The 20,080-nt window shown below is 42.6% G+C and overlaps 1 protein-coding gene across 1 annotated transcript; it reads right to left on the bottom strand.

Moving 5' to 3' along the window:
* Positions 1-18,844: 18,844 nt before the first annotated feature.
* Positions 18,845-19,765, bottom strand: LOC309558844 (olfactory receptor 2M5-like; the record flags this gene model as incomplete). Its single annotated transcript, XM_082261925.1, has 1 exon — positions 18,845-19,765. The coding sequence occupies one exon, from the start codon at positions 19,763-19,765 to the stop codon at positions 18,845-18,847; it is 921 nt and encodes a 306-aa protein (XP_082118051.1).
* Between the last annotated feature and the right edge of the window lie 315 nt (positions 19,766-20,080).

The following is a 20,080-nucleotide window of genomic DNA, read 5'->3' as shown; positions in this document are numbered from 1 at the left end:
TGACCTGACAAATGTCATTGAAAAGTATTCATTAGAGAAAAAATTTAAATCCTGTGTCTTCAAATTTTCTTATCAATGCGGTCAAAAGAGAATGACAGTTTGAAAATCAAACAAATGTTCTTAAAATTTCAAAAGAGATTCTACTAGTTCATGGCCAGCTTAACCACTTCCTGCCCAGGCTATAGCAAAATGACAGCGGGGCAGTGGTTTAATTGTTCTGATTGTACATCTTATGATGTCCTTCAGAACAAGCTGACATAAGCTCTTTACTATGTGATTAGCTGTGTCCCAGGGGCGTAACTACAGGGGTTGCAGGGGTTGCAATTGCTACCGGGCCCCATGCTCCAGGGGGCCCGGTAGCAAACCAGTGGGTGAACTTCCAGGATCTCAAAGGTCACACTTGCGACCGGGCCCTGGCATTGCACCACTGTGGGGAGGCCCCAAGATTGCAGGAAGGGGGCCCACTGCAGAACTTGTGAAGGGATCCTGCTGCGGGACCATAATAAAAGGCCCTGCAACGAGAGTATAGAGCCCCAGGATTAGTGGGAAGAGCCCCGGGCTTGAAGGGAAGGGCCCCGGCCAGGGGTCTGGGGGGCCCTTCATGGTTTCTTACATCGGGGCCCTGAAGGTTCTAGTTACGCCTCTGCTGTGTCCAATCACAGCTGATCACGCTGTAAATAGTAAATTATGGTTATCGGCATTCCTCTACTCATGCTGGGTGCCCACCAGTGCTAGTGCCCACCAGTGATGCCAATCAGTGCCCACCAGTGATGCCAATTAGTGCCCACCAGTGCTGCCTTTCAGTGCCCATCAGCGATGCCTCTCAGTGCCGCCCATCAGTGCTGTCGATCAGTGCCTATCAGTGCCACCCATCAGCACCCATCATTGCTGCTTTTCAGTGTCCTTAAAGGCTGCCCATCAGTTCTGCATATCAGTGCCCATCAGGGGCTATTAGTGCTGCATATCAGTGTCACCTATCAGTACCCATCAGTGCTGCATATCAGTGCCACCCATCAGTACCCATCAGTGCTGCATATTAGTGCCTCCTCATCAGTGCCCATCAATGCCACCTCTTCAGTGCTGCCTCGTCAGTGCTGCATATCAGTACCACCTATCAGTACCCATCAGTGCTGCATATTAGTGCCTCCTCATCAGTGCCCATCAATACCACTTCTTCAGTGCTGCCTCATCAGTGCACATCAGTGCTGCCTCATCAATGCAGCCTATCAGTGCCCATCAGTGCAGCCTCATTAGCGCACACCAGTGAAGGAGAAACATTACTTATTTTCAAAATTTTTGATCTTTTTTGTTTGTTCAGCAAAAAAATAAAAAAAAATCCAGTAGTGAATAAATACCACCAAAAGAAAGCCCTATCTGTCTAAAAAAAAAAAATGATAAAAATGTAGTTTGGGTACAGTATTGCATGACCACGCAATTGTCATTCAAAGTGCAACAGTGCTGAAAGCTGAAAATTGGCCTGTGCAGAAAGGGGTGAAAATTCCTGGTATTGAAGTGGTTAAGATACAAAAACAATGAAATCTCATTACTACTGAGAGATGTATCTACTTGACAATCATTACATTACCAGCACTCTGATTTCATTTTGTTACTATAAGGTGTTTACCAATAAGGCTCACATCTTTCAGTAGTAAAGAGATTGTATCCTCTAATTATCACCGGTATATGTATATCAAAGTAAGAAATTTCTGCTGAAAATATGGGCTGACTGACAACCCAGCAATGAGAATACAGCCCAATACTCATACACATAGGTGGAATTTACTAAACCTGGAGCACACAACATCTGGTGCAGATGTGCATAGTAACCAACAAGCTTCGAACATCAGCGTGTTTAATTGAGCTTTGACATAAAGCCCTCGTTCACACTGAACACGGCTTTGAAATCACCCGATTTCACCTGAACTCGCCCAATTTTAAAGCCGCATTTCAGTCCGACTTTTGGGGCGACTTGAAAGACATCTGTGCGGGTTCATGCACAGATGTTTATTGAAATCGCCCCCAAAGTAATACTTTTGGAAATTTGTGCAGCGCCGCAAAGTCAGTGTCGCACCGATTGGGACTCCCCAATTGCAGGCAATAGGCTGCGATTGGACATGGAATTGGACCTGTCATGTCAAATTGCACCAATGTGAATGGGGAATAAAACCTAGAAGCTGAGTGGTTACTATGCACAGATGCACAAGATTATGCGTGCACCAGGCTTACTATATCCCCTCCATAGTGTGTGTATATAATAATATAAATGTCACCTCTCCTACCTGTACAGCAGTATGCCTGGCTATAGATCTTCTTACAAATCAGAACTCTAAGAAAAGGTTGTGTTTTATAATCTGCTCCGTGATGGAAACATAACTATTACATCACATTCAGCATAACTTAAAAACTCACTAATGGTTTGATGAACTTTTCTCCAGCATTTTTTTTATTTCTTATTGTTGTATATTGGGAATATTGTTCAAATAATTATCCTAATAAAACTGAGACAAAGAGAAACCTTCTGGGATAAAACAATTGCATCACATTCATCTTTACTTAAAACTGTTTAAAAATGTTTACTTAAAATTGTAATCTCCTGGAATATAATTATCTAAAACTGTTTGATTAACTTTTCTCCAACTTTTTTTCAACAATCCTTTTGTTGAAAATTGGGAATTGTGTTCAAATAGCTATCCTATGAAAACTTATACTTCATTTTTTTTTCTTAAAAAAAAGCTTCAGGTAGGGGAGGTTAAAGGCTAACTTCACCTTTTTACAGAATGTTAAATGTTATGTCTGTATTTAGGGTGTAACATGTAACATGTGCAAACCAGACCCTTCCCCTCAAGCTCACACCACCCCCCTCCATCCTCGTGACAAGGTGCTGGGGTTCTCATGCCCGGCAGCTGCTGTAACTTTAGAATTTTGAGATCCGTGTATAAATAAATTACAAATCCTTCCCATGACAGACAGACTTGCAGTTCTCAATGCATTACAAGTGCAGTGATCACTGCACTCCTAGTCCATTGACATTTCCTCCAGCCATCCAGTGAATACAATTGCAATGCTTTACAGCAGACTTTCTCAACCTTTTCAACACAGAGGAACCCTTAAAATGAATTTCTGGTCTCTGGGAACCTCTGCTAAAAATTACAAATCTACAACTCATGACACATTAGTGTGACAGTCAGTGGGAAGAATGCTTCTTACTATTGTCATAATTTTGAAGAATTACCCCCTTACAGATAGATAAAAGGAACAATGGTATCATTGGAAACTTATCTGAGAGGCAGAACTTGCCCATTGCTCAAGGACCCCCTAGCATACTCAGGAGGAACCCTAGATTTCCACGGAACCATGGTTGAGAAACCCTGCTTTACAAGATAGTTTGGAAAAAAGTGCACTTTTTTGCTACAAATATGTGTGCATTTATTATCTTTTTCCAAAAGGTGTACTTAGCCTTGAAACACAAATCTGAATAGGAGTGCCGGTTATCACTTCAAAAGATAAGATCACCTCGTAAAAAAAGAATAATAAATGCATATCTTTTTTTTTTTTTGTACACTAGAGCCTGTAAAGCATTGCACCAATGATCAGCAGGAGGAGCAAAGGAGCAAAGCCAGGATCCTCCGACATGGACAGGCAGTTACTGAATTTCAGGAAGAACCGATTAACTATGAGAACACTCACGAGTGTCCTCACAGTTCATTATGAACTGCAAGCCGTTGGTTGCGGTGGACGACGATACTTGTAGTTCATTCATTCACAGAACTCTGTGAATGATTGACATGGCCATATGGGCGGAGCCCCACATGACCAGGCTGTTTTTAATTGTGACAGAAAGGGTGCAGAGAGAGGATCACCCACTATTTGTCAAAAGGAGGGGGGATCAGTGGGAGAGGAAGCAGAAGCTTGAAGTGTTAAATAAGGTTAGAACATGTAACATGTTCCAAAGGTGAACTTACCCTTTAAACACACTGCTAATAGGCTTTATTAGGTATCAGCACTACTTGAAGCATGTTGAAAGCTTGCTGGAGACTGATAATTGCTTTTTTAGATCTATGTTTAACACCCCCACATTGGAACTGAGGTTTTACTTACAGGTTTCAGTAGAACTCCTTTTACTTTGCAAAAAAAAAAAAGTGAGTGTGATTCTGGTCCTTCTCCCAAATATAATAGGATTCTATCATGGCCCTCCAAGGTACTAGGCTCCTAAAAGCCTGGTCAAAGTCAAGTAGACCTCTCTCCTCATGATCTGCCAAAGCCAAACCTGAATAGGTTAGAGGCTACCCCAAAGAGTAACTCCTAAGGCAGGGGTGGAAGAAACTTGATGGACACATGTCCTCCCCCTAGATTTCATGGTAGGCCCACCAAAGACCAAAACCTTTTATCTTTGTAGATTGAAAAAATGTACACATAAAAAAAGTGAAAGTGCACAAATGTGGAAAGAAAATAAATAAGTGCCGCAGTGAATGACTATGGCTAGGCCCAATATTAAATACTGCCTCAGTCTCTCATAGGCCATTGTGTAAAAAAAAGGCAGGTGGGGTTGTGGCTTAGTATCATTTCACACAGTGGAGTCCCAAACCCCAGAGAGTACTTGATACCAGAAGCTCTTTGCCTTCCCAGCCCATGACCAGACTAGATTGACCCATCCAGGTCAGCTGACACTGGGTTCTCTGAAATTCCCCACACTAGGGTAGTACTCATGACCCTGTACCCATAGGGAGAATCCCTAAGGAATTCCATTATACCAGGTAGAGTACTCTTTAGCCAGGGACAAAATAACAGATGCTACCCTTGAACTTAGCCAAAGGGCCAAGAAGCTTTCGGTTTGTCTCAATATTCTAACCAGATCCTTATACAGGCATACAGTCTGGGTGAGCAGGAAAGGGAAGGCAAAGATTGTGCCCCCCTTTATGTATTATACCAAGCCACACACCTTTCAATGTTGTTGGGGTACTTTGCAAAGGGGAGCAGTAAACCCTTGCAAGGCACCTTGCCTCTATGTTGAAGGACAAGGGCTGCCTTCCCACATCATGTCCTGCAAAAAGAACATGGGAGTTTGTGGGGATGAATTTTCGGAATCTGAAAGCCCCTTTATAATAAGGGGACCCCCAAATATCCTCCTCCTCTCAGGGGAATGAGTACAAGGGGACATTAGTATCCCCTATTACTTACAGGTGGTCCCCAGGTTAAAAACATCTAACTTACAAACGACTCCTACCAGTGGTGTTTGGTGCTCAAATTTTTTTGGGGGGGCAAACATAAAAATGTAATAGGCATTGCTTCGCAGCAAAAAACGCGGTAAAAAATAGCGTGACTTTGAGGTCACACAAGTGTGAAAGGGGCCTTCAGTAATCAAGGTGTAGTGTGCCCCCATCAATGTAGAGTGCCCACAGCGTGCCCCCTTCAATGTAGAGTGCCCACAGCGTGCCCCCTTCAATGTAGAGTGCCCACAGAGTGCCCCCATCAATTTAGAGTGCCCACAGCATGCCCCCATCAATATAGAATGACAACAGCATGCCCCCATCAATGTAGAGTGCCCACAGAGTGCCCCCTTCAATGTAGAGTGTCCACAGCGTGCCTCCTTCAATGTAGAGTGCCCACAGAGTGCCCCCATCAATGTAGAGTGCCCGCAGTGTGCCCCCATCAATGTAGTGTGACAACAGCATGCCCCCATCAATGTAGAGTGCCCACAGTGTGCCCCCTTCAATGTAGAGTTCCCACAGAGTGCCCCCATCAATGTAGAGTGCCCACAGTGTGCCCCCATCAATGTAAGGTGACAAAAGCATGCCCCCATCAATGTAGAGTGCCCGCAGCATGCCCCCTTCAATGTAGAGTGCCCACAAAGTGCCCCCATCAATGTAGAGTGCCCACAGCATGCCCCCATCCATGTAGAGTGCCCACAGCGTGCCCCCATCAATGTAGAGTGACAACAGCGTGCCCCCATCAATGTAGAGTGCCCACAGCATGCCCCCATCAATGTAGAGTGACCACAGCTTGCCTCCATCAATGTAGAGGGACCAGTGTCAGGCACTCACCTTTTGTGTTTATAGAGTGTTGAACTTGAGTCCGGCCTGGGAAAGCTGCCCCCCTCCTCCTCCTGGCTGGCTTGCTTGTTGTCCTCTCCAGTCCATCCTCAGCAGAGACACTGAGTGGAATGGCTCTACCAAGTGACGCCCAAGCACCGCCCCTATGACGTCAGACGTCCACCAATCACAGGATGCAGAATCGCAGGTGGGAGTGTTCGGGGCGCAGAGCTCTGCGCCCCGAGCACAATCTAAAGGGCCACCAATCAAGCTAAACAAAACAAAGCACATGACAGCAAAACTCCCACCCCTCTCCACCCTCTCCATAGCAGCAGTGTTGGCCGGCGCCCCGGGAACACCTTCTTTTTGTTTGCCTTGCGGGGGCGGCACCCCTGCGCCCCACATTGACCAGCCTCCACTGACTCCTACTTAAACCAGAGGAAGACAACGGGAAGTGAGAGGAAATCTCCCCCTAGGAAGGGAAATTCACTTCTGTAAGAGTTATCATTGGAAGAAGGTGTCTCCACTGAAGCTTTATCACCAATTCTTGTTTCCACAACAACCCAAAATGTTCCAAATCCGATTGTCACAGGGACAGAAAGTGAGCTGAAATCTTCTGAACAGGGGCACAGACAGCAAAACAAACCTTACAGGGGTGTTACCCTTCCCTATGCTATCCAAAAAATTATTTGTTTGACTGGAGCTACACTTAAAAAATGTACCTGTTCCAACTTACATACAAATTCAACTTAAGAACAAACCTACAGGCCCTATCTTGTTTGTAACCCGGGGACCACCTGTATTCCTAAAAAACTTAAAATGTTACAAAAACATAGACACCTGGGAAAAATGTCCATTAAAACAAATGTAATTTAGGAAAATGTAAACAATATCCCTGTAAATCCATCATCAATCATGTCATCCACTCCCAACTCCAAATGACAGACTCCCAACTGCTACAATGTAAACAAAAAGCTGGGAAGCCTGGGCCTGACTGACGTCATTGATCAAACATGGTCCTGGACAAATATGAGCCTGGTTCACTCATGCCTAGTCATTGACCACACAAAGAGGCGCTAGCCCGCATCTGGAAGACCCAGATATTACAATCAAGTTGTACATAAAAGGAAAGGAAAATGAACTACAAACAATATGAGCAAAAGAAAACAAAGCAAATAAAGAAATAAAAAAATTCAAAGCGTTCCATATGTAGCTGGTATAATTTCAGTAATTACAGTTGAATTATATTGTGTTACCATTGTGTCTAATATGCCATTCCACCCAAGGACCCCACCTGTTTGTTGCAGTTGTTAGGGTGTTTGAAGCAGATGCAAACATTCTTTCATAGGAGCAATATTGTTGCGTCAGGTTCACCACTTCCTCTACAGAAGGGACTAGGGGTGATTTCCAAAGTCTCATTAAAGATAATCTAGCTGCCAGCAGGATGTTTGCTAGCACTAGTGATGAGCCAAATACCCCCCTGTGCTGTTCGCACCAGAACACCGCGAACAGGGGAAAAGTTTGTTCAAACAAACAAACTCCATTGAAGTCTATGGGATTCGAATGTCAAAAATCAAAAGTCCTCATTTTAAAGGCTTAAATGCAAGTTATTGCCCAACTAAAGTGTATGGGAATCCGGGTACTGACCTGGGGAACATGTAGCAATGCAAAAAAATGATTTTTAAAAGGAGCAGTGATTTACTGATTTTAATGAGGGTTAACCTCCCTGGCGGTATGATTATGTCTGGAATTTTGTACCGAAAGCGGTACAGGTTTTTGCATGGAAATTAGGTGTTATGTACTGTAGGCCTACAATTCTTAGTAATTACTGACTTAAACATGACCAAACAAGACTCTAGTAGACATCCCAGATGTGATAAAGTTTGAAACACAAAATCATGAATTATAATCTAATAAATAATATAATTTTATTCAATAATGTAATAAATAATGAAATTTGTCAAACAAAGAAAATTCAATATACATCCTGAGTGTGATACATTTTGAAACATGGGACTGCACAAAGTCTGACGTCACAATCAGGACAATGGAACCTGGTTTCCTTTCTGACTTTCTTTCCTTTGCCATCTCTCTTTGAGCAGCAAACTATGCACATCCTGGTAGGTGCTGCCTTTTTTTGCGGTTGGCGGGATATAATCCTCAAAGTGACGACCAGTCAGGCGTTCTGGGTTGACAACGTCAACACCACGACGTCCAGGTCGGTTCACAACTACTGATGGCGTCTGATGGTTGACAAAAATCCGCTCAGCCACCTTCCAGATAAACTCGGAATGAACAAGAGGCTTGTCACTCTTTGCTCTGTGCAGGATATATGCATTCCAAAGGCATTGTCCCAGAAGATGTCTGAATATCTTCTTATAATATTTTTTTTGTTGTTTGCGCATAGCCAGATAAAATGTCATTGCCTGATCGGCTCTGTCGACACCTCCCATGGTTTTATAATAGTCTATCCCGACTTGCGGCTTCAGCACATCTTTCCCACCTTTTGTGTGGACCATGGCAGTGGAGGTATTGTGCACAGTACTCATGAGACACACATCCTTCTTGTCTCGCTATAGCATTGCCATCATCTTACCCTTCTGCCAGGCAACCATTTCTCCGGTTTTTAGTTTTTTTTTTGGCAAACATAGATGGCATGTCACGTCGGTTAGGCCTAATGGTACCATATGCATCCGTCTTGTTTTGTAGCAAAACCTCATACAGTTCCGTAGACGTGTTTAAATTGTCCGTGGTCACACAATATCCCTGGTTCAGCAATGGCTCCAGCAGTTTAACCACTTTACAACCGGAGGATTTTGCTGTCTTCCGTCCAGGCCACTTTTTGCGATTCGGCGCTGTGCGACTTCAACTGACAATTGCGCGGTCGTGCGACGCCGTACCCAAACGAAATTTACGTCCTTTTTTTCCCACAAACAGAGCTTTCTTTTGGTGGTATTTGATCACCTGTGCGATTTTTACTTTTTGCGCTATAAACAAAAAAAGAGCGTTTATTTTGAAAAAATAACAATATTTTTCACATTTTTTTATATGAAATTCCTCCCAAAAAAGATGTAAAAACCAATTTTTTTAAAAGTTTTTGGCCAATTTGTTTTATGCTACATATGTTTGGTAAAAAAAATCGCAATAAGCGTATTTTGATTGGTTTGCGCAAAAGTTATTGCGTTTACTAACAAAGGGAAAGATTTCTGTCATTTTTGGTGTTTTTTTTTTTAACGCGTAATGGCGGCGATCTGCGATTTTTTTTGCGGGACTGCGACATTGCGGCGGACAGACCGGACCCCTGACTGACATTTTTGACACTTTTGGGGGTACCAGTGACATTACTGCAGTAATCAGTGCTATATATATGCACTGTTACTGTAAAAATGACACTGGCAGGGAAGGGGTTAATTTTATTGGAGAGGGAGGGGTTAATGTATGCCTGGTGCTTACTGACGTGTAGGGGGGGAGGTGACTATGTGATTCATGGACAGATCGGATGTCCAGCTATGCTGAACAGTCCGATCTGTCACTCCCTGTCACTATGGAGATCCGCCCGCTGTGTTTACACACAGCGGGCGGATCTCCAGACTCGATCCCCGACGATCGGGTAAGAGCAGCGGCGATCGCCGCTGCTCCTCCCCTGGCCCGACTCCCGCTGTGAATGAAAACAGCGGGAGCGAGCCTCCGGCGGCGCGCAAGCGCCGCCCAGAAGGGGAGGAGTCCAGTCACGTTAATACTACGTGACTGGACGGGAACGAGCCACTCTGCCGCAGTAGTATTACTGTGAGCGGTAGTAGAGTGGTTAAGGACAGATGATGTGGCCATCCCATAGCCGCTGTACCTGGGGTTGAACTTCGTGCCTTTACCGGTGTAAATGACCGAATTCCAGATGTACCCAGTGGATGACTCACAGAGCATGTAAGATTTGATGCCAAACCGCGCTCTTTTGGATGCAATGTACTTTATCCAGCTTAGGCGTCCCTTGTAGGCCATCACACTTTCATCCACGCTGACGACTCTTTTGCTGTCATTCACAAGTGGATGTTATGTGATGTGTCGCTGATTGGGGGAACAGGCAGAAGCATTTGATCTTGTTTTTATGAGGATATGTGCAATGCTCATGTAGCACCCTCCAAGGTAGGTGCTAGGTAAAGTTATAGTGGGGCCTTGCCTGCTCATCAGCAGGGCCATATGATTCAGCTAGGCTGACATGTGCTCCCAGGTGTGCCTGTTGTGCTGGGGAGTCTCCCCGCTGTATCCCAATGAGGGCTCTCATTGGGCAGTGGAGGAAACCTGGCAAATAGCACACCAGGGCTTGTATCCATCCTGGAAGGGCAGATTCTGCCGCACAGCATTCTGGGAGGGGGTATAAGTCTGTGGGACGCGCATGTCAGATGGTCTTTGGCGGGAAGCAGAGTCCCAGGAGGGAGGTGATGGCTGTCTCTCCTCCTGTCAGAAGAAACGGGTGTCCAGGTGGCTTGCCTGAGGGGAAACCGGGCTGAGCTGAGCTACAGAGAAGGATCCAGGGTGCTGATGACCAGCGGAGCTGTTGGGGAAGAGTTTCAGGAAAGCATTCTGAGTCGTGAGTACTGTAAACTACCCCTGGGGTATGCCTAGGAGAGGGGACCACTCCGGAGTATGTCAGAGGGATCCAGGAGCTAGCTAGCCGGTGTGGAAGTGTAGTGAAGGGGTGCCAGTGTATGCCCTGAAGAGTAAAGGGGCGCCAGCGGTTGGGCCCTGAAGTGTTAAAGTGTTGAGAGTTGCAGCAGTAACTACAAGTGGCTACCTCAGTCAAGGAGGACTGGAGGAAGCAGTGCAAAGGACATTTGAGCTAACAGAAGTGTCAGATGTTAGTTTCAGTTCAGTAACAGCAAGTCAGTGTTCACAAGTGCCAGTAAGCGTTGGTCGGCATTCAGCCGGCGCCATGTGAGCGCTAGAAGGCATTTTTTCTGGAGTGTCCCATTTTTGTAGCTAGTTGAGCCAGAGGAGCATCCCACTCATTCCCTTCTCCCATCCCCATATCCAATAAACCAAAAAAAAAAACAAAGATGCCGGACTGTTCATTGTCTCAGTTCTCACACTTGGGCAACAAACTTAAATGTGCTGTTGGTGTTAGCAGTAACCCTAGCAGACCCATCCCCCAGCACCAATGCTGGAAATTCTGCTACACTCATATGTAATTTCATGTGATCAATTTTAAGTGACGCCTCCCACATCCCTTGATGGAGAGTGTTACTCTAAGAAACGCGTCGGGTAGAGGAATTTTTTGTTCCACCATTCATCCCACAGTTGGAGCATCACTCATTCATTGCACAATTTTTTATGTGATGTAAATGTTTCCTGTATTGATTTTGTACTTGTCAATTTTGTTTGCTAATTTTTAATCAATATGTCTAATAAAACATAAAGTTTTTAATATATACATATTTTTTTCCTACTTGTGCCTTTAAAGTCCCAACCATTTAGGGGAATTTTTTCTTCATGTCTTTAGCAAATGTACAAGTTTGCAGCTGGTGTTTTTGATACGCCTTACAGAGAAGGGTTAAAAACTGATGAGTGTATAGGTATCAATAGAAGATAAACAACATTGTGAAACTGTACATTTCTTATAGCAGAATAGAATTTTAAAGAAATAGAAGAGAACATAAAAGATAAGGATAGGAAGAGAATAATATGATTTTATTCAAGAAAGACTTCTTGAAAGACTTCTTAGTCTTTTTTTTTTTTTCTTAGTCTTAGGTATTAATTGTTAAAGTGGAACATTAGGCTTTTTTTTCTTTTTTTTTTGCAAAAGCCACATATGAAATAAGTTGCCAATAAGTTAACCAACAAATCTTACATTTTGGATAAAACAGGCAGCACTTGATTCTTCTGGCACTGCACTTGACAGTTGTAGCGAGTGTACAGAGCAGGGATCATGTAATTTACTCTCATCTTCCTCTCCCTATCCATTCACATAAGCTATTGTATTTTTTTTCACATAATGCAAGTCATCCTGTGAATGGACAATGCGAGTTCCTGTTGTTTACCAAACCCTCCTCCCCCTTATCCATTTATAGAAAGCCTTGAAAAATTTGAGTATCAAAATCTTTATATTGTATAAGTCAAGCAAATATGGATACATATGGTGCTACTTGCAATTGTATGTTGTAATGATAAAAGTTTTTTTTCTTCCGAAAGTATGGCATACGGGTTCAATGTCATTGTTACCCATTGTTACATAACTAGATATCTTTATAAGCCTTCACATCTAATTGGATATAATAACCTGGTAAGTTAGGTAAGAGTAACTAAGGTAAGTTAAGTGAAAGCTGGAACAGAAGAACCTAATTTATTGGTATACAACAAAAAGACCTAAAATGGCAAATCGTGATCTATTTATACACAAGGAAATTATAATGCATCCTATAACATATTATCAACCACTTCTGGACCAGAAGGATTTACACCCCTTAATGACCAGGCCATTTTTTGCGATACGGTATTGCGTTACTTTAACTGAAAATTGCGCGGTCGTGTGACGCTGCACCCTTTTTGTCCTCACAAATAGAGCTTTCTTTTGGTGGTATTTGATCACCTGTGCGATTTTTATTTTTTGTGCTAAAAACAAAAAAAGAGCGAAAATTTAAAAAAAAAAAAAAAAAAACAATATTTATATTTACTTTCTGCTACATACCATTCCCAATAAAAAAATTTAAAAATCTAATTTTTTTATCATTTTAGGCCAATTTGTATTCCGCTACATATTTTTGGTAAAAATAAAATCCAAATAGGTGTATATTGATTGGTTTGCGCGAAAGTTATCATGTCTACAAACTAAGGAAAAAATTTATGTAATTTTTATGTTTTTCTTTTACTAGTAATGGCGGCGATCAGTGATTTTTAGCGGGACTGCAACATTTCTGCGGACAGATCAGACACCTAACTGACATCTTTGACACTTTTGGGGGGACCAGTGACATTACTACAGTAATCAGTGCTAAAAATATGCACTGCTACTGTACTAATGACACTGGCAGGGAAGGGGTTAACACCAGGGGCCATCAAAGGGTTCAATGTGTCCCTAGGGGGTGCTTTCTAACTGTGTGGGGGATGGACTTGCAGCATACACACAGAGATCTGTGTTCCTAAATAAGAGGAACACAGGATCCCTGTGTTCATTACTGACAGAACAGCGGTCTGTCGTGTTTACAATGGCAGACCACCGTTCTGTCTCCACAGGGAGTGATCACGGGTGCCCGGTGGCAATCGCTGATTGGCTCCCCCTGTGCCAATGGGCGCACGCCTCCGGCGGCACATGCGCGCCCCCGCCAGTGGTCCCCCGAAGTGACGAACAGGTATGTCGTTTCGCAGGACAGAGCCAACCTGCTGCAGTAAAACTATGGTGGCTGGTCAGCAAACAGATAAGTACAAAATAAGTGAGATAGACCATACATATAACAAACAGCAAGTGCCAAGATATGTTCAATATTTATCAGTTAAAACAGCAAAGCAGGGAGCAAAAACTGTCAGATCTGTTAGTAAAAGCAGCACATATTACATACATTACACATTGTTAGGCACACAGTTACCCCTTCATCACCCATTGATGTTAACCCCTTCCCATCCAGTGTCATTAGTTCAGTGTACAGTATTATATCTGATCACTGTATGATTGTCACTATTGATATCAGTGTCAGTTAGTCAGTTAGTGTACCTCTCAGCAAGGGTCTGCTAGCGGCAGATTGCCTGAACAATATAGGCTATGGGGGACTTTAAGTGAGACCCCAGCAGGTAATCTCCAGCGTCTCCATCCCTGTATCAGAAAATCTGAAAGTTGAAAGGATTAAAAGAGGTGCATGGAAGCCAGCCAGCCCCCAGTCTGATGTACTCACCCTCCAGTCTGCCACCAACCAAGTAGACCTGTCTCACGATATAAATAAAGAATAGGGGTTTAGTTGACACGCATTTGCAAACGCATGTATAAGCTGCAAGGCCTCTACACGGCACCCTGTGTTACTTGCAGTCCTGACACTGACTATTTTGAGTGTCTCCACAATGGAAGCACATGGCTGCTAATGGATAGATGGGAGACAGGTGGGAGGGAGGCAGCCCAAACCTCCCCCAACCTGCTCTCATCTATGACGGGTCTAATATATCATAGCTCTAATGTTGTAGCAATAGTACAAACCTGAAAAGGACTAGCTGAGAAGCATACACCTCCATCCCCTTGGTGGATACAGTATAAAACACAGATTGGGACTTTATATGAGGCATTGACCTGTAAAGCAAAGCGCCTCCACCCCTTACTGTGTCAACTAAACCCCTGTTCTTTATTTATATCGTGAGACAGGTCTACTTGGTTGGTGGCAGACTGGAGGGTGAGTACATCAGACCGGGGGCTGGCTGGCTTCCATGCACCTCTTTTAATCCTTTCAACTTTCAATTTTTTAGCGGCAGATTGCCTGCCACTCTATCACAGTCCCACTATAAGTGGATGATCACCAAAACTACCAGCATAGCGTCATAAATGTGTGAACTCTACTACTATACTATAGCTTGTAGAAGCTAAAAATTTCACACAAACAAATTAACCACTTCTGGACCAGAAGGATTTGCCCCCTTAATGACCAGGCCACACTTTGCAATTCGGCACTGCGTTATTTTAACGGATGATTGCGCAGTCGTGTGACGCTGTACCTAAATAAAATTGATGTCCTTTTTTTCCCACAAATAGAGCTTTCTTTTGGTGGTATTTGATCACCTGTGCGATTTTTATTTTTTGAGCTATAAAAAAAAAAGAGCGGCAATTCTGAAAAAAAAAATCAATATTTTCTGCTATAAAACACCCCCCCCCAAAAAAAAAAATTAAAAATCAAAATGTTTTAACATTTTAGGCCAATTTGTTTTCTGCTAAATATTTTTGGTAAAAAAAAATAGCAATAAGTTTATTTTAATTGGTTTGCGCAAAAGATATGGCGTCTACTAACTACGGGAAAGTATTATGTCATTTTTATTGTTTTTCGTTTTTTTTTACTAGTAATGGCGGCGATCTGCAATTTTTTGCGGGACTGCGACATTGTGGCGGACAGATCGGACCCCTGACTGACATTTTTGACACTTTTGGGGGGACCAGTGACAATCAGTGCTAAAAATATGCACTGTTACTGTAATAATGACACTGGCAGGGAAGGGATTAACACTGTGGGTGATCAAGGGGTTAAATGTGTACCTACGGGCGTGTTTCTAACTGTGGGGGGCGTGGCTTGTTAAATCATCAGAGAGACCTGGATCACAGGTGCTCTGTGATCATTCCAGGGAAAAGAACGGTCAGCTGTGTACAACAGCTGACCATTCTTCTCTCTTTTCGGGGAACGATAGCGGGTGTCAGGCAGCAATCTGAGCCATCTGCCCCATGCATTGGCTTCCTTCACACGACCGACATATACCTACAGTGGTTTCCGCAGGAGTGGCTGCCTGCTGCAGTATAACTGCGGCGGGCGGTCGTAAAGTATTTAAAGTACACTTATTGGGATAGAGAATACATTTTGGTCTACAGTTATGAAAAATGTAGATGTATTTGTTTTTTATTGGATATCTTTTATAATAGAAAGTAGAAAAAAATGTTTTTTTTCCCCCAAATCTTTGTTCTTTTTTCATTTATATAGTAAAAAATGAAAAACCCAGTGGTAATCAAATACCACCAAAATAAAACTCTATTTGTGTGAAAAAATGATATATATATAATTTGCGTACAGTTTTGCATGACCGAGCAATTGCCAGTTAACCACTTGCCGACCGCCGCACGACTATCTACGTCGGCGGTCAGCCCCTCACAGGCAAACTAACGTAGGTCTACGTCGCTTGCCTGTGAGGGTCTAGGGAGCGAGCGCGCGCCGCCGGAGGCGCGCTCCCACTCCCGCGTGGTCACGGACCCCCCCCGCGCGTGTGACCAGCGGACCCGATGTCCGCCGGTCACTCGGCGATCGGCGGGGGAGAGGGAGAATGTCAGGCAGCTTGTGTAAACAAGCCACCTGTCATTCTCCTCGCTGTAGTATGTAGATCCGTTGATCAGTGTCCTTACAGCTGAAGCCACAGCCAATCACAGTAGAAAGCACGCCCCTAGGGACACACAGAGGCAGACAGCTAATGTAAACAAGCCGCCTGTCATTCTCCCCGATGTATGAATGGTGATCATACAGTTCTACTATGTAGAACCATTGATCACTGTTCATACATCTCAAGCCACAGCCAATCACAGTTAGAATCACGCCCCTAGGGACACACATAGCCCCTCCCTCCCAAATAAAGTTAACCCCTTCACTACCAGTGTATTTTTACAGTAACAGTGCATATGTATAGCACTGATTACTGTAGAAATGTCACTGGGACCCCCAAAAGAGTCACAAATGTCAGTCAAGGGTCAGATCTGTCCGCCCCAATGTCGCAGTACCGCAAAAAAAATCACAGATCGCCGCCATTACGCGTTAAAAAAAAAACAACAAAAATGACAAAAATCTTTCCCTTTGTTAGTAAACGCGATAACTTTTGCGCAAACCATTCAAAATACGCTTTTTGCGATTTTTTTTACCAAACATAGGTAGCATAAAACAAATTGGCCGAAAATGTTAAAAAATTTTGATTTTTACATTTTTTTGGGGGGAATTTCATATAAAAAAATGTGAAAAATATTGCTATTTTTGCAAAATTGACGCTCTTTTTTTGTTTATAGCGCGTGATCAAAAAATCGCACAGGTGATCAAATCCCACCAAAAGAAAGCTCTGTTTGTGGGAAAAAAAGGACGCCAAATTCGTTTAGGTACAGCGTCGCACGACCGCGCAATTGTCCGTTAAAGTCACGCAGTGCCGAATCGCAAAATACCCCCTGGTCAGGAAGGGGGTAAAATCTTCCGGGGCTTAAGTGGTTAAAGTAGCTCATTTCTGAATAACAAAAAATGGCTCAATGGTTAATAAATAACAAATACTTGTAAATTTTAAATTGCGCCTTTTTAGGAAATTTTGCAAATCGAAGGTACGCAAAACTATAAAAAATAAAAAATAACCAAATTTCTCTAAAACAACTGAAGGTTTTCATTTTTCACTTACAGCTTTCAGACTTTGTAAAATACCCCCCAAACCATACATTTTCTAAAAGCATAGAACCAGGAAAAATAAAATGAACTACTAATTTTTAAGACCCCGTGATATTTGTACAACTGTTTATCAAAACACTAAAACCCTTATATGCAAATATAAACACAACATAACTTCCTGTTAAATTCCTACTAAGGCCTCGTTCACATGGGGTGCACTAAAGTGTGGGTGTAGTAAAGGGCCATGTTTATCCTCATGGGTATGTCCCTAGATGCAGACAGTTTGAGTTCAGGGACATGCACCAACATGGGTGTCATGTTGGGAGCCGTGGCTGTGTCCATGCAGCTGCTGCTTCCCAATTGACATGAATGGGACTGCCTGCACCTGTGAATTCCTGTGCAGCTAAACATGGCCTTGCTGTAGTATGCCCCGCATAAACAAGGCCTTTAAAAAAAAAAATGTGCGGTTGAGCTGTGGATTAAGGAAGCAGACGGGGGCATTTACAATCTACAATGCTACACTTTGCATCTGTAGCAAAGTTGACCTGACTAAAACTCACCAACCACGACACATTCAAGTCAATAGGGAAGAGCTGCAAATGCCCCACAAGGAGTGCAATGCATGCGGTTGTGGCGTATTTGTCTGTATTTAAGGGGTTAAAACAGGCAGTGAGGAGGCTTCCTCACCACCTGTCAGAAGCCTCTGGAAAGCGATCCGATTGCAGATCAGGCTCCAAAGGCAACACTGGCTCACACCCGTCTCCTAAAGTAAAGCCTTCTAGTCTCCTAGAAAAATCCCTCCTGACTCGCGGGTGGAGCCCTGTCTCCAAAACTGGAGTCCTGGCTATCCTCAGGTTTGGCTTATAATGACTGTGCCCAGTTGTGCACTCACACCGGATGCAGGCATCCAGCAAAAGCTGGACACAGGATTGAAGGTTCCATCTCACCCAAAACACTATGGAAACCTCAAACTCCAGGTCCCGATCTGTGACTACAAAATCCAAATAAAGCTTAAAACACAGCTTTCTCTATACAGAAGCAACATCCTGGAGCTCTGCACTCTCCCTTAATGCAAACTCTGTGTTGGTGTTACCTCCTTTTTCTCAGTGGCATGTTTTTAACATGCGGTAAGAATGTGGAACTCTCTTCCACAATTGGTGGTATCAGCAGCGATTATTGATACTTTTAAAAGACTCTTGGATGTGCATTTCAAAGAACACAATATACAGGGATATGGGAAATGATTATCGTCACTGACACACCTACACAGGTTGAACAAGATGGACTATTGTCTTTATTTAATCTTAACTACTATGTAACTACTTTGTTACTATGTCAATATCATTTAGGTAGCCTATTTTTATTTGAATCAGTAGCCTTTATTAAAATGACGTCTGGTGATCCTGATATAGTAGTACTTGTTTTGGCACTTAATGAGGTGACAATGTAAAGCTTTTGTCTCATTTAATCTCTTGCCGCATGCTCTTCCAAAACAAGACTATAAGCTGTTATACTTATAATTGTGTAATATTCAGGTATCAGGTATTCAGGACATCGAAAATCCCTCTTATTGGCCCTTCTAAACCAAATGACCTAGATTCAAATGCATTATGGTTACAAAAAATTTTGTATGGTGAATGCTATATATAAGTTATTCAGTTCCTTGAATGTTGATAATGCAGAATTTGAAGCAAGTACATGGTAGTGTGCAAACCCAAATCTCATCCCTACTTGGGAATGTTACAACAGCAGTTTCCGCAAAGAATTCTTCACTTCTTTGTTTCGTAGACTGTATATGAGAGGGTTCATTATGGGAACCACTGTGGTATAAAACACGGTTAATATCTGTGAAAGTAGGTCATAGCGATCTGATGGAGGGGTCATGTATACAGATAGAGAAGATCCATAGTAGAGGGCCAAAACAATAAGATGGGAGGAACAGGTGGAAAAGACTTTTCTTCTGCCATCCTTAGATTTGATGTGCTGTATAACCCTGATAATTTTTACATAGGACACCAAGTTGCAAATAACTGGGCAGAGCCCAAATACTAAACACTCTGCATACATAACGATATAAAACACTTCAGTGCCACCGCAGGAAATGTTGAGGAGAGCTTTAGCATCACAGAAGAACTGGTGAATGGTAACTGAGGAACAGAAAATAAAATGTAAGACAGGACTTGTAAAAAAAGATGAATTTACACTCCCACCAATCCACATGACTATTATTAGTAATATGCTGATTTTTTTTTTAAGTATACGATGATAGTGCAAAGGGTGACAAATTGCAACATATCGGTCATATCCCATTATAAAAAGAATGATGTCCTCAGCACTGGCCGCTAGTATCATAAAATACATTTGAATTATGCATTGTGTAAATGGCACTGAATTATTCCCAGAAAGTAAGATGTAGAGGAGTTTTGGAATGGTAACAGTTGTATAGAAAATGTCAACTACAGACAAGTTGCAGAGAAATAAGTACATTGGGGTGTGCAAACGGAGGTCCAAACATATCACTGCAATGATAACTGTGTTCACCAGCAGTCCAATTAAATAGATGAAAAAAAAGTAGACAGTGCTAAAGATGGACAATTTATTGTCGGTTTCCATGAAAAATGGAAAAATTTGCACATTTAGAGGGGATGTTGTGTTTTCCATAAAACATGGGCACAGTTATACACAAAAACGAAATGTATTTCTTCACAAAGCAGCAGAGTTAAAAAAAAAAGAAATACACAATTGTTTATATTAGCATGCTGTAGTCATCTATATATATATATATATATATATTTTTTTTTTAATATTTCCTAATACCTGATTGATTAATGATTTTCCTATTGGTAAACATGCATATCAGTATAAATAAAATACAAAAAATGCTCACATATACTGTACAGAGTCTAATATGTACAATGAAAAAAAAATGTATTCAGGAAATTATCCAAATGTAAAACAAAGTGGTTATTAAAAACA

The sequence above is a fragment of the Pelophylax lessonae genome (assembly GCF_965119305.1).
Source record: "Pelophylax lessonae genome assembly, chromosome: 6".
Taxonomy (NCBI): domain Eukaryota; kingdom Metazoa; phylum Chordata; class Amphibia; order Anura; family Ranidae; genus Pelophylax; species Pelophylax lessonae.
Note: the sequence above shows the minus strand (reverse complement) of the source record. Positions and strands in the feature narration are given on the sequence as shown.